This window comes from Phalaenopsis equestris, unplaced genomic scaffold (assembly GCF_001263595.1).
Source record: "Phalaenopsis equestris unplaced genomic scaffold, ASM126359v1 Scaffold000038, whole genome shotgun sequence".
NCBI lineage: Eukaryota > Viridiplantae > Streptophyta > Magnoliopsida > Asparagales > Orchidaceae > Phalaenopsis > Phalaenopsis equestris.
This window is the reverse complement of record NW_018164480.1, coordinates 84868-100864: the sequence shown is the minus strand read 5'-3', so window position 1 is coordinate 100864 and position 15997 is coordinate 84868. Positions and strand designations below refer to the sequence as shown.

At 34.4% G+C, this 15997-nt stretch overlaps 1 protein-coding gene across 1 annotated transcript; it reads left to right on the top strand.

The window, feature by feature from the left end:
- Window positions 1-13077: 13077 nt before the first annotated feature.
- Window positions 13078-15997, top strand: LOC110019023. Its single transcript, XM_020716537.1, has 2 exons — window positions 13078-13375; window positions 15715-15997. Exons 1-2 carry the CDS (start codon window positions 13209-13211, stop codon window positions 15836-15838), a joined length of 291 nt encoding a protein of 96 aa, XP_020572196.1. The 5' UTR covers window positions 13078-13208; the 3' UTR covers window positions 15839-15997.

Genomic DNA, 15997 nt, shown 5'->3' with positions numbered 1-15997 from the left:
TGAGTTAAATGACTTACTGCTAGTGCAACTTCAAATTATGATTTTTGGGGCCAATTGAAGCTATTTCAGCCCCTTACTATGACCTATGTTGCTAATTGTCACTGCAACTCTCAACTGTAACATGTGTTACTAACTATTGTCTTTACAACCTTCCACCACAGCTTTTGTGGCCCACTGATCCTCTTGCAACGACCCACTACGACTTATATGACTAGTTAATGATCTAGTTTTCCACTGCAGCTTATATGACTAACTACGACCTATGTGGCTCACTATTATGGCTTCCAACTACGGTATTAATAGCAAATTAAGGCTATTGCAACTCCCCACTATGATCTATGTATCCAACTGTTACATATGTGACTCACTGCTATTACAATATTTCGGAAGCCACAAACATCTATAAGCTAAAGTGGCTCATCCAAAAATTTTAGCATAAACAATGAACATGAATGGATAATCACCCTAAATTGGCTCCTCAGTCTAATTGCTTGACATCAGAAGAGTTTAATAATGGTCGACATTAAATGATTGTGGAGACTGATGGAGGAAAGAAGAATGATTGTATGTTACAATCTATATATAAATTTGTTTTTGTTACAATAGACTCTTTAGTTTTTCAATTAAATTATTTTCTAGGATGAATTAGGAAAGTAGCATCAAAAAGAGAATTTAATAATGAGGAAAGCAGTGAGCATCCAAATGTCTCTCCACTTTAAGTACACTTTGATTCAAAAGTGCTTGAGAATGATATTGCTCAGGAGCCATAATAGTTGGAAGCAATCATTTCATAGCCACAGGGTTCATTTTCAAATGAGGGGAGCCAGAATATTGCGTTGTAATTTTTTTTTATATATAATCATTGTTTCTTGTTGATAAATTTTAAATACATGCTATACTTTTCTTATCCTCTACTGCTTTTGCTTCTTTATGTAAAACTCTTTCATCATAATGCATTGGTTAGACATGATTTTCAATATTCCCAAAAAATTCTAGCACAAACATTCTTGAAATTTTTTTTTCTTTATGGAGAATATAAGATTTTCAATAATTAGAAAAGTTAATTATTATTATTTTTTTTTTTATTTTTTTCAAACGAAAAGTTAACATTCATGTTGACAGATTTGTCCATGAATCAGACCTAAAGAATATAGCATGAGAAGGAGAGAGAAAGTTACTGAGAGAGATGTGAGAGGAATGATGTATTTTTTTATATAGTTTAAACAACCTCCATTATATTTAAAGCTCCTCTATTTATAGGGGGTTGGGATTAGTGTAAAATGATAATCACATCAATGACCCTCTTTAATCGGTCGACCGCCAATCAATAAAATGATAATCACATCAATGACCCTCTTTAATCGATAGATTCTCAATCAGTTGTCTTCATGTCATGTAATTGATGAATTTCCGGTGGATACTCTTCTTGTCGATCGACCCCTAACTAAAAAGGCCTCAGAGTCGGTCAAGTTCTAGCCCAGGCCATTCTTTGGGTTGATTGACTCTTGATCATCGTTCGACTAATCTCCGGCCTCTGGCTATCTTTATTTACTCTCGTAGAGCTCTATCTGGTGAGGCTTGCTCCGCTTTGAACCATTCGATCCGCAAAAAAATCCAATAAAAATATTTTAATTGTACCATCTAAAATAATAGTTTCAATATGTAACCATACAACTATAAATAACTCTCGGACTTGATCTTGTAATTTATTTCGGGTACCAGCCCCTACCAAGAGTATATGTTGTGGCTATGGCCGCTAAATCTATACTTCTCTAACTTCGAGTCATGTGAGGCATCTTCATCAATAAAATATGATGGGACAAGAGCCTTTCACGAGAAAGTTTAGGTCCAAATACTATGAATAGATTTAATTAAAGTAACTTTATGTTCAAAATATGTTTAAACGGACTGTAATTAATACATCGTTAAACGATCAACTATTCAAGAAATTAATTGCAAAAAAAAAAGTATTTATTTTGATCGTTGATATAATTCATGATTATTCTTTTTTCCTTTAGTAGTTAATTAAATTTTGTGTGAACAGCATAAAGTCTGAATCTTGATCTGTTTTTATGATTTTAACCCATCTGTTTGATAAAGGGTCACTTAATTAAATGGCTTCAATTTGATCTTGACCGTTCATCTAATTGAATCTAAGCCATAAATTGATGATGAGATCAATATTGTGATTTAGGTGACGTTGCAGCCACTGATTCATTGTTTATCTCGATTGTTGAGCAGAATCATTTTAGGGCCTTTGATCAGATTTGTTCTCTCCATTATTGATACAAGTATCATGTGTAGGAAATTCGAAGTCTAGGGTTAAATTTAACTCTTATGAAATTGAAGTATCTCCATTCAAATTTAAAGTAATGCTTGGGTCAATTGATTATATGTACATTCAATTGCATTAATATATTTAAAATTCATCTTCTCAGTAATAATGTATAACAAAAATCACTTTTTATGGGCTAAAGCAGACGCCTAGTAAGCCTTGTGGACTTGAAGATGCAGTCATAACCAACGTTTTCTGCTAAGGTGGCAATCTGACCTCACCCGTAGACATGCCAACTGTCTCGTACCAACTGCCGAGTTGACTTGCTAGATAATATGGTGGAATGATAAAGTAAATCAACATGTCGAACTAGCCCAACAGATTGACCTGCTAAATCAACATGTCAAACTAGCCCAACAAATTGACCTGCAATACTCATCTTGCTCACCTATATTTCAATACTTTGCACTTTGTCTCTCAGTCTCCTCTTCTTCCCAAAACCCTCTGAAGCTTCCTTTCCCCTTCTTCCTTACGATTTTGCTCAAAAACATCGCCTTCTCGACCAAACCTTTGCAATATAGTCGTAATTAGAGCTAGCTGGGGAGTGAACGACCAGAACGTGCTCACAGAGACCATTGAAATTCCCCTCATCCATTAGCTCCACTTCTATCAGAAAGCATTGAAGAAGATAAGCCTATTCACGACATTATTTGCATTCATATGTGGTATGCATATAAAAATTGATGTTTAGGTTTTAGGCGTATCAAATACATAGATAATGTGGAATGTGCTTTCATTCATTTCTCTTTTTATTTTTAATGGAGTCTTCGGTTTGTCCATCATTATATACTTTCTTTTTCCAAGCTAGTCTTTTTTCCGGATCATGCGAATGAACTAGAGAAGAAAGGAACAGAAAAAGAAGGACATAAAAAAATCAGACAAACAAGAGAAAGAAAAAGTGAAGAGCCAACATGTGATAAACCTTGCAAGGATAAGTCATGTATATCCACCGAAACAAGATCAGGCAGAATCACATTGGATCAATATCTATGAAAGAATACCTATGTAGACTGCCCACAACCAGAATTCAAGTGTGTTTGTCTGTCCTAGGGTCTAAAGTGTTCCCAATGGGACATATCACACTTGGTTAATTACATCTTAAGGATTTCCAAAGAATACTCTTAATCCGAAAGAATTTACTTTACATTAGTAGCGACGATAAATACAGGGCTATCAAAGGGCAATTATTTCACAGGGGAATGCTCCACTGCTTTTATAGCTCTCGCTAAGTTACAAGGCGGAAAGTGAGTCTCTCACAGTCCCGCATGGGTAACTGACTCATTGGCATATAGAGCTTCCAAAATGACCTAGTCATCCTAACAAGGAATTTCTATACGTCAAAACAAATCCAGGCCATAAGGTGGATGATAAATTGTCGTATCCCAAACGGGCGGCATCTCATTGGTAATCAGGCCATCAAAATGATGCCAATGAAGACAAAAAGAGTGACAGGGTTAGTCAAATAAAGGAGAGAGTAATCCCTATAAGGTAGAGGTAGTTAGGTCGGGGTACCACAGACCCTTCATCCCAAGTTCTAGAATCCTAAGTCAGCTTGGTCATGAAGATAGTCAGCCCAACACGACCAGCGATCCTCAGTCAATAATCTGTGAATTGTATCGTCTCAAAAACCTCAGTAGTCCTAGGATCAAATAAATGAAACTCTATCCTATGAATATTGGGTTAAACTCCAAGAGGTGAGACTTATATCCCCCGAAGTGGCAAGGATGTCGCTGAAGAAAAAAAAAAGAGAAAGAAAGGTTCAACTATAAAGCTTCAAGCACTCCTAACAAACAACTTACACCCCGTTTAGGTCGGGGAGCCGTCTAACGATCTAAGCGCACTAGACAATCATTTAAGTAGAAATATATGTTGCGTCAGTTAGGTTGGAGAACTGCGTTAGCTTCTCCTTGGGGCATGCAATGTTTAGAGAGGTTTCTTAGATATTGTGGATGCCTTATTATACGACTTGGGTGTAGGTCATGTTATGCAATCAGTTTTAAAACATGCTTGAAGGCCATGCAAGAAAGTAAAAACAAGTTTTAAAGTCTAATGATAATTTTAACCCTAAATATTAATTTTTCTTGAAATTTTTATTAAGATTTTTTGCAAAAAAATTATAATTTTAATCTCCTTAATGAGCTTAGATTATGTATTTTGTAGCATCGCAGATCAACTAAAAAGAAAAAAAGAAAACAATTCAAGCATGCAAACGTTCCATAAAAGCGAGAAAAACAAGCTAAATATGAAATAATAAAAGGCCGGTACAGCTTGGTTAGTGACATATCCCAGAAAAAAAAGGTGGTCAGGCTTTGAATAAGTACATGTCTGGTCCTAACTTTATACGTAAATGTGATTTAGAATTAATGTACGAGATACAAGCGAACAATTTCTGATCCACATCACACGGTTCCGCCCATCTGGCTCCTCGAAACCTATGACCATACCTTATCTCTAGTGCATACTCTTCTAAGAATTTAAAAGTACAAAGGAAAAAGAAAAAAAAGTACTTAACCTACATGAAAACAATGTTTGCTAGAAACGCAACAAACTTGCAAAGTATAATGAGCCGTGTTTTTTTGTCGGAGGAGCTAAATAACACCTGCCAGCAAAATGTTAGCAGAAATCATTACATGGTCCCTCTTAATGGTACCTATGCGAGTGCATGTATATAGACACGACTCCATGCACAAGAATATCTCAATATACTACCATGCATATCATGCATGCAAACACACCAACAATCACAAAAATGACGCTTGGCTTGAACAAACAAGCTAGCAAGATCAATAGCCAGAGGCGCCGAAAAGACTACCTAGCGTTCTACATCCTAGCTTAGCACACAATTTAACAAGAGTATCCTAACCAGGATCTGAATAGGGTAAGGCCTCTAGGTATGTATGTTTTTGATGAGGTCGCCGCACTGACCCCGTCTTAAGGATCCAAAGGATCTAATAGGTGTCGCCCAGAATGGATTTTGAAAAGAGTTGGCCCTACATATCACCTAGCTTGCTACATGCATGATTTTAAAATTATGATGAATAAAGTAAGTAATATATATAAATTTGGTCTTACATATGACCTAACTTGCTACAAACATAATATTAAAATTACGACAAATATAATAAGTAGAAAAATATTTTCTTAGCTTTAAAATAAGAGTCATTAAATACAGACCGGTAACAGATACCATTAATATGGTCTGTGATGTAGAATATGTTTCTGTGTAGGTTATGAAAATATAATTGATATTTAAATTTTTTTTTCTAAAATGCAGGTTTGCGTCAGATTTGCATCCGTTTTCGGGCACAAAATTCGATGATAGATCTACAATAATTTTTCGTTGCTCTACAATACTTTTAGATGCAAGTGAGACGGTAGTCCGACTCTAAGATTAATTGAAAGATACTTTAGGGTCAGTTTAGGGCAGCTTATTTGGTGTGGTAGCGTTTTGATAACGCACCAGACCTATTTGAGTAAACTGCGTTTTGGCAACTTAAGTGTTTTCAAAACGCTATCTATGTGTGGTGACAGTTTTCTGGCTGTGGTATCGCTTTTCCAAAAAAAAAAATAAAAAATTTATAATAATAGCCACCGCACCTTACCTTATCAGCAGATTATTCAATAAGTTGCGGCTGCCCCAAATAGACTCTTAGTCTTCCTTAGGCTTTAAGCTCTTCTCCTTCATAAGAGGGGTGGGGCTCTATTTATAGATTTTTTGTTGCAATTAATGAAAGAATATAAAACACTATGATGAAACTGCCTAGAGAGATTCTCTCGATCAGACGGTAACGGTCCAGAGAGGTTCCCTCGATCAGACGACGTTTGATGAACATTTGATGACATAAACAATGTCGGAATTGAGCGAACTTGGGCACGTTGGATTCGTATTCTTGAGACGCTCGATTCAATCATGATCTCACATGATTCAACAACCATTTGACCTTCCAAATATGTCAAATAAGCTTCTAAGAGTGATTTAGTGACTTGATCTGAGCTTGATTTGATTCAAATTGGATAAAGTTTGGTATCACTGCTTCCATCTCGTCAATCCGATTAGTTTAACTATATGCTTGCTGAAATCGGAGTTCTGGTTGCCTTTCAATTGAAATTGGAATGTTTCTTACTTAAAAGGTTCTCTCAAGATCCATGCAACGCTTCGAAATTCGTGCCAGGTGTTGATAATTTGTTGATGTTATCAAACACAATTTCATGATTTTCTTACATTGATTTAATTCATCAAATATTTGAAAAGATGCTCAGAAAGCATTAACTAACAAATATTTAAGTTTTAATTTTTTTTAGAATAATATACTTTGCGTCAAAACCATATAAATTTTTTTTTTTTAGAGAATTTTTTTTTCAGCCATAACTAGTACTTCAGTTAGCATTGTTTAGTGTTAATAGTATTCTATTAACAATTATTATATTACTATTAGTCAGTTATAATGGTAGCTAACAAGGAAATTACCATTAATGACAATTTGCACAAATATTTTCTCGAGCTATGTGTGGATTATGTTGACTAAACTAAATTCACTTTTTGATTCTAGAAACAAAATACGTGTAATATAAATATTGATTGATTAACAATATTTTTTTTTTACTTTTCCTGACTAAAATTTTATAGCATAAATTTCTCCAAGATGTCAAAAGAAAGATATTTTAGGATGACCACACATACCCCACTCACTCACCTTCCCTTATATGCAAGGCATGAATAGTAACGAATGGTAATGAATAATGAAAGAAACAATACAAACCATGACAATGCATGATTGCCTGAAATGTTTGTTCCCTAGAAAATAAAGATAAAAAAATCTAATTCAAAACTTCAACAACTTTTAACTAAGCAGATAATTACTTTAATTATTTGATTCAATGGTCTCCTTCTTACCGTATATTGCATGGCATCCAGCCATACAATAACGATCCAAAAGAAGGGGCCCATTTCTGACGGGTCACGGGCCGTGGGGGGCCCGCAAAGCAACGGTCTGATGTCCTGCGGTAGCAGCATCGCATTGAAGGAGGGCCGGACCAGTGAGCCCAGAGAAGGCAGCTGCCCCCTCAGCTCGCTGACTTTCCCTGATGGGCATGTTTCGACTCAGTTTTTGCGGATCAATGAGCTCAAAAAAGCAAAAGAAACAGAGCCACTTAATTGTTTCCTTCTGTATATATAATTACTGCGGTTATGAGAATGGTTACTGGAAAGCTACTTGTTGTGATTTTAATTGGCTGAGAATGGGGATATGCGTACTTGCTGTAGCATTGAATGAGGGCGGGGACCGTGAGGACGGAAATCAAGGAAAGGAAAGTAAGCCGTAGTACCGGCGGCGTTGAGTTGGTGGCTAGCATCGATATATGTTAGCGTTTTAAACGCGCAGCCGGAGAGTGTTTGCCTGTTAGCGGTTAGCGTATCTTGGGTTGGCGGAGCTCTTACTTCTTTGAAAATATTTAGGGTATATTTGAGAAATAAGTGAAAAACTATTGAAGAATAATTTAATGTTGTAAAAAGATGCGGTGGCCACTACAATTTTTTTTTTGAAAAGGTTAGACCGTAACTAAAAAGCTCACCGCACCTAATTAGGACCGGTGAGAAAACGTTCATTTCAACGACAATTTTTTTAAGAAGCTGTCAAAACACAGTTTATTCGAACATGCAATACTACGGTGATGTACCACACTGCCGCCGCATTGTTGCCACAAATGAACCCTTCTGGTCTGCTTGAGAAGGGTATGAAGTTGCTGCAGAACAACCTATTGTTTAAAAAATCGTGATGGTTATTTTATATATATTTGAAAAAGAACAATCATAACAGGTAGTCGGGTATGGTGACAAAGCGTAACTTTTAGCTGGTTTTTTTTTTTCAAATAGACAAAATATAATTTTGACAAACAAAACAAATTATGATTCAGCTGGCCCAAGCACATCCTTAGATATATATCATTCAATTCCTGTGTTTTCACATTTTCAACTGCTAAACTTTAATTTTCACATATTTTCATCTTATTTATCTATGCAATGTATCAAAAGATGTATTTCACTTTTGATGTGATATTAAGAAGTTTAGTAGTTTAAAAGTGAGAAGTAGAGTTTAGGTGTTAGATATGGGAAATTTATATTCGTATTACGCAAATTTGATGTATTTGTGTTAACTAACATCTAAAATTTGATAATTACATTTCTAAATATTGGAGTTATAAAACTATACATTAAAAAAGTGTATTTTGACTTTTAGGAAAATTTTATGTTAAAAATTAATTAGTTTAAAAAAAACTGAATTATATTATACTAAGTAAAATTTATCATTCAATTAAGATCTTAAAAATAAAACAAAATAAATCAGATTATCTTGCAATATTTCTTTAATTTAGTTTTATGGATTATTTAATCTAATTAATCAAATGTAAGCTATTCGGCGATGCTAATGTGCCACTTTAGGGTGGCTATAGGCGCAACTTTGCCTGTCAGAAGAAAGATATGTAAGAATGATATAAGACTTTCGTCTGTCATTATTAATGAGAAAACCTAAGAAGAGTACATATAACTTCTGCTATCAGTTAGTCTTTCTGCTCTTTAGCAAAACTAATTTATGATATATCTTAATTTGTATAATGCTTTTTAGGCCTGTTCTTTTGCATAAGCATTAATTGTAACTGATATATATGCTTCGTGAGTTTGTTTACAAAGGGGGGCATTAGTATTTCTATTTTTTTTTTTTATTTCTATGTTAATTAGATATAAATGAAACATTTACTGATTAAAATGCTAAAACCTTTCTTGAAAATTGAAAACATAAGATTTAGAGGTTGAGAAAACTTTGATTTTCGAATAACTAAAATTATTTTTGGCTGTAGTGTTCTGTTGTTTATTTTCAGAACTTTCTATATAATGGAAAATTCTTTTTACAGATATGATATTATAAGATCTATGCTTTTGTCAAAAGAGAAAAAAAACTTAATATAATCGTGTCTGTTTAATTCAAAAGTGTACCGGAAACACATTCAAGGAATGAAACATTCTGCCAGGAAGTGACTAAGAGAGAGAGAGCTAGAGCGGTAGTAGGAAAAAAAGAGTGTCTTATTCATTACATGAACCCTTATTTATAGGCTTAGATCCTAATATTACAAAAGTATGTATTATACCCTTTATTATTAACTTTTCAGGAGGGAATTTTTGGTAATTACGAGTTATTTGTGTATAATAAGATTAAGGGTCCATTCGATCGATGAGGGTTGGCGATCGCATAACAAGCCTTGATTCTATTGATATATAGTCCGAAAGAGTACTCCCCGTCGATCGTCCTGAATGTTGATTACTGCCCTACGAGAGTTTCTCATGGCACCTTCTGCTCAGCATTCGAATAAGGTGATCCCCTCGCCAATATTCTTCTAGGAATAATCGTCGAACGCTACACTCGATAGTCTGCATTTTCGTCATAAGCTGCCCATCTGGTTTGAGTTTCATCCTCTCATAATTTTATATGCATAGCATCATTTTTTTTTTTTTTGAAAAAAAAATTTATTCATATGGATTGGACACTATTTGGCTAGCTATGCGAAGTTCTTAGGTTCAAAATTTCATTGGACATGCAATCAACTTGTATTTTATATTATCTGAGTTTTATTGAAGTTACAAGCAGATGAGAGAGCTACGTGGTTGAAAATCATGTGGAGGAGAATGGTAGAGAAAAGATGATGTTTTGGATGAGCAGAATGACAGGTTGGGATGGAGATTCCTATCCATCAGAAAAAAAGGATAAAGTAATATTTTTAAACATTCCTTTTTTTTCTTAACTTTATTGAGTTGTTATATTACTGATCTTCAAAACTCTGTCTCTTCAATTTTTATTTTTATTCTGTTTAAATTCATGCACATGACACTCTTACATGTCAGAACTTAAATTCAACGCTTCGTAGTTAAAGACAAAGCACAAGGGCCAAATGGTATGCAAAGAGAGAGATCTTTTAAAAAACACTATATTCTCTCAATACCAAAGAAAAAAACTAATGAGGCATTTACATGCCACCCAATTTCTATATATATATATATATATATATATGCCACCGTAGTTATGCATAAAAACATGTGTTAAAAGTTAAAATAGTTGTATTTTTTATGATAGCTTTTGGTAGCTCAACTGTAAAACTTGAAGTTTAGGTTTTAGATGTGTAAATACATAAGAATCGGGTGGTTTGTATGTAATAATATTAACCTTAGCAGTTGTTGCCGTAATCTAAGCATTCAAGCTGCTAAGATTGTGGAGCATTGGCTCTCAGGTACAAATTCCAGGATGGTATGATATATCTGACACTTAAAAATTAAAAAATAGGGCATTTTTACGTACCAACCTGTAAATCCTTAAATATATCATTTTGGCCATCTAAATATAAAATTTACATCTCAACCCACCCAAAATTTTCGTTTTGGTGCTCAATCCTTTATATTTAAAATTTTATGCGATTGATTTGTAAAAAACCCAAAAAAATAAACAAATAAATAACTGCCATTAAGAAAATCAATCCATTTTAAATGATAATAAAATAAAAAATTTTCAATACTGAAACAGCTTATAACAGCATTTTAAAGTAATAGTTGTTAGGTATGACTCATATACCAGAATTTAGAGTCTCTTGAAGTGAAGAGATGTGTCTCTTGAAATGAAGATGCGTGTCTCTTGGAGATAAGTGGGTTGGGGGAGCGATGGCGTGTTAGTAATTTTATCTGTAGGTTTTATCTATATATATGATGTGTAACCCTATGGGTATGTAATTGACTTCTCTGAAATAATGAAATTCACCGCTCTGCTCCCGATGACGTAGGCATCTTTACAGAATCTCATTAAATCTTTGTATTCTTCTGATTTTGTGTCGATTATTGCTTTTCTTCACCCTAAATTTCTCAACAATAGTTATTACTTAAATGAGATGCGCGACACTTAGAAAAAACAATTAAGATGTGCAAAAAAGCATTAATGAAAAAGTGTATCAGACATGCTAAAAATAAATAATTTTTTTTTTTTTTTTTTTTTTTTTTGCTTATTTAGAGAACTAAACATCTTAAATGATGTTGGGATAGAATGCTGTAAAAGTACTAGAGTTCCACGTTATTATTATTTGTAGAATTAAGTGTGCTACACAAATGAACAAAATTGCTTGAACCAGCGGTCAGCAGTTTGAGGAAGAAAACAACTAGCTTTATTAATAACTTCTTAGTTAAAAATGTTTGTAGACTATTAATGCTGCCAGAATTCATTGCTATAGCTCATTTAAAGTTAACATATATTATAATTTATCCTTTTTTTTTTCATAATTGATGGCTTAATGAGTTGTCTGTCATTGAGAAATTTGAGTAAATTTTGTTAAAATTTAGTTTAATTGCAATTCAGATGTTAAAAGCTCATTAAGTTATTAAAGAAAAAATCTTAAAGCTTTCACCTCTCTCCCCACATTGAAAGTGCTTCTAGCATGCAGCATTTTTTTGAATACTAGCATTTGAATTTCTTCTAGAAATAAATGCAATTAAATGGAAAGAAATATCTTCTCCGATAATCATATTTATACCCTATTGTATTCTTATGTCCGAAAAACGAGTCGGTCAAATGCTTTTTTATCAGTTATGATTGATGCATGTCAGGAGGTCTGTGATAGTAGAGTGATTATTTCAAGTCTTAGCGTTCTATGAAAATCCAACACACTCGAGTAAAAGAGAAGTAAACAGAAGGAGACGCATCTATTTAGAAAAAGTGCAAAAAACTAAGGGGTCTGTTCCAATTGAAATAATCGACTAAGTAATTTTGAGTGTATAAGTCCGCTCTTTTCTAGAATTTGAGTAAATAAAATTACAAAATTGATATACTGTGGTATTTCAACAATAATTAATATTTATAACGGCCTGCTAAAGCCGTAGTTGATGGCTATGAAGGCAGTGCCTATACATGAATGTTGTTGATGGTGGTGTAGCTCCAACTTGTCGTAGAGGTCGTAAATGCATGTCATGGCAAAAGCTAGCTAAGTAGGTCATGGATGGTTACTTCAGGAACGTTAGTTGGCTATAAAGGTCGTAGTAGTGAGTTGCAGAAGCCGTGAGTTACGTAGGTCGTTGTTGGTGATATAGACCATAGTGGTAAATTATGATGATGTCCGTAGGCCGTAGAACCCAAAGTTGATTGTCAAAAGGGTTGCATGTCACATATATTTTAGTTGGTCACGTAGGTCATAATAATGCGTTCTAATGATGTTTGTAGACCGAAACCGTAGAACCCAAAGTTGATTGTCAAAAGGGTTGCAGATCACATATATTGTAGTTGGTCAAGTAGGTCATAATAATGCGTTCTAATGATGTTCGTAGACCGAATGAACTGGAGTTAGAAGTTGCTCTAGCTATGAGCCACATAGGTCATATTTGGTCACCTCGGCCATAATGGTAATTTTCAATGATGTCCGTAGGCTACAAGTGTCACAGTCAAGAGTTTCATAAGCTGTGACTCACATAAATCATAATTAGTCACGTAGGCAATAGTGGTCGGTTGTGATGACATCACGTAGGCTGTAGTGGTCAAAAATTGCTACATGAGCCTGTAACTTTGTTTAAGGTGCCAATTAACTTTTTATTTTATAGGGCAATCATGAGAACCATTTTGATTGTGTGTTAAATCAGGCAAATTTTATGCCAATGCCCTTCATTTCAAGTTATCTTTGCTGCCTTTGAATGGAGCCTCTTAATATATTATTTGCCTATTTGGTGAAGGAATTTGGGTTTCTAAACTATGTTATTTATTTAACTTGGAAGTTTCTTTTATCCTTAAAATTGCCCAAACCCTGCTTTGAGAGAGAGAGAGCGAGAGAGACATACAAAATCCTAGTGGGAGCGACGATGGAAGATCGAACGGAGGACACGGTGGCCGCCGCCGTGAAGAAGGAATCCATGGCGAAGTTGTGCCGGCGGTGCAAGGCCCTCTACTATCCAGCCTCCAACACGCCCTCTTCTTGTCGGTTTCACGTTTCCTTCTTCGTTTGCCGAAAGCACGACGACCAAAAGAGGTCTCTCTCTTCTCTTTCTCTTCATTGATATTTGCTTTAGGTATTTACAATTAATGGAATAAAGGAAGTGTTTGAATGACGACTTTAGGGCTCTTCAGAATTGGGTATTAGATTGAGCAGCTTTTTTCTGTTTGAAGGTGAAGTTATTTTCTATTGACGACGGAGTGATTTTGTGCTTTTTAATTGAGGTGGATGGGACCGGGGATGCTCATTATGTTCCAATCTTCAATAAAAATCTATGTTTTAGTGGAAAATCTAATTTTGAATAAAAACCAAATTGATATTACCTTCAAAATGCGTTGTATCGCAGAAAGAAATTTGGAACAATTTTAAACGATTTGGTATTTATGGACCAACCTATTGGGATGCAAATTGCGAAATCGATTCTAGATATTCGAAGCAAAACTTTGATCAGAAGAGTAAAAAGTAAGAAAACACAGAAAAACCAAATTTAACGGGGAGAAACAGAGAGAAGAAAACCACGGAATCATACCACACCAAGAAATTCATAATCAAGCAAAAATGAGGACAATAATATAAATTACACCAAATTCAAGCCCGTTTACACTTTGGACACCCATGAATATTTGCACTCCCACTCCTTGCACCAGAGAGTACAACATCCCTAGTGAAAAATTGCAGAATGTGCAATAAAAAATCACTAATTACTCTCTCCAGGCCTTCTTGTATCATTCTTCATGTTAACTACAAAAAAAATCTTTAAATTCTGCAAAATTTCTCCTGATCTGTTCGTAGCATTGTGGCGCCATGATGTAGTGCTTAGACGCAACTATTGCAGCACTGTGGCACTCTAATGTGTCGTTGTGGCATCATACTCTCGGGTTCACCGCCAAGCTTGATCGAGGAAATTGAGGCTCTGAATTGACAATTGATCGACACAATCAGTATCCTCCGCATAATAATATTATCATTGTCTTAAGCGCGCAAATCAGGTTCACCAGTTGAGTTATAAGAGTCAATGTGCTGCATGTCATTTTGATCAGTAATGGTAGAGTTAGATGCATATAAACTTTGAGACATGCAAATGTTCATTGATGCCTTGGTGGATCACCATGAATGCCAAGACTATATATTAGGCTTATTCATGTGAGCTCATCAGGATTTGTCAAACTAAGGTGTTTCTTTAATTTTTGTTTATTGCTTGAAAATACTATAAGCATAACTATAAGCCTTAGAATTTGCTCTAAGATTTTGTCAATCAAGCCTTAGTGCATTGGCAACTTGGCCTTCAACTGACTAAATTTATTGGGCCAAATTTGCTTGTGAACTTTACAAATTGCTTTGGGAAAAGGTTTGACTGTTTAAAGCTTTGTTCGATTGGCTCCTTGCAAAACTTTGGCTATTTTAATCCTTCTTCTTCCTTATACATCTCTTACGAAGATCCCACTCCATGTAAACTAGAGTTGTAAGGTTAGAATGCTATTCAACCTTGTAAAATAATTTTATTGAATTAATTCTCAAGGTTGGGGTTAGGGAATTCATGTAGTTTATTTCTTGATGGATTTAATTCTCGCTTTTTCTTATCATATATGCATTAAACTGATGTGGGACTACCTTCGGCTGTGGCATTTAGTTCCAATGCAATTCAGGCTCGTCTTTGTTCTCTTACCTTTGTTTTGAATTTTTAATTACATAAGGTGATGTGAACTTATAGATTAATCTTGTGTCAACATTTTCTACTTAATTAGATTATGAGTCTACAAACAGTAATATAAGCCTAAGGTATATAATTTAAATTTTTGTTTTTTTTTCCTTTTCCAGTTTTCAATTATGTAAGTGTAAGTTGGATGTGTGATTTCTCTGAGGGCGGCGTTAGTCCTTACGCAGGCTTAATGTTTGATTATTCTTATTTTGGTAAATTTGTTCCTAGATGCATTTTGTGCACATAATTTATTTTTAGCTTGCTTAATACTATTAATTTTGATCAAATCAAAATGTGCCGTGTTTTTTTTTTTTTTTTTGTTTAATACTCGTTAGTTTTGATCAATGTCCATAATTTGATTAGTGAAAATTAATATGTTTAGTCATTAATACTATTATGATTCTTTAAAATTTTCACATTGAGTGAGTTTTTTGAATTAATTGATTACTTCTAATATGTGAATCAACAATTGCATTTGCATAAAATCCAACAAAAATCTATCTGAGTGGGGTTGAATTGCCAACAGTAAGGTCCCAAACCGTCCTTGGATGTATTTCCTTGCATTAATTGAAGAATTCAGTCGTTCAATTTACTATGCATTTGAATGCTGAGTTAATCAATATGAACCATATTCCCTCATTTATGTTTATTTCTTAATTATTTTGTGCTTTTGAAGGTACTATGAACTTGACCCAGAAGATCCACCATACGCGGCCAAATTCTATGACTGCTGTGGAGCTGAAGACCCAGATGCAGCAGGTTGCAGAACTGATTTCCATTCATCATATGACGACGATTAATCTTTATAGAACATGTAAATTTTCTGTATGTTATACCACTGCTATTAAAATTGCATAATTTGAACCACTTCAAAATCTGCACTCTTCACATTTAGAATGTGGTATTTTATAAATTTAAAGCTTTTTGAAAAACATTCAGATTTTTCTTGTATTATATTG

What these genes read in the sequence shown, in the direction of transcription:
- LOC110019023 (XM_020716537.1), top strand. Translation starts at nt 13,209, where the DNA reads ATGGAAGATCGAACGGAGGACACGGTGGCCGCCGCCGTGAAGAAGGAA. An exon ending in AAGCACGACGACCAAAAGAG is followed by an intron (nt 13,376 to 15,714) that starts GTCTCTCTCTTC and finishes GTGCTTTTGAAG; the next exon opens with GTACTATGAACTTGACCCAG.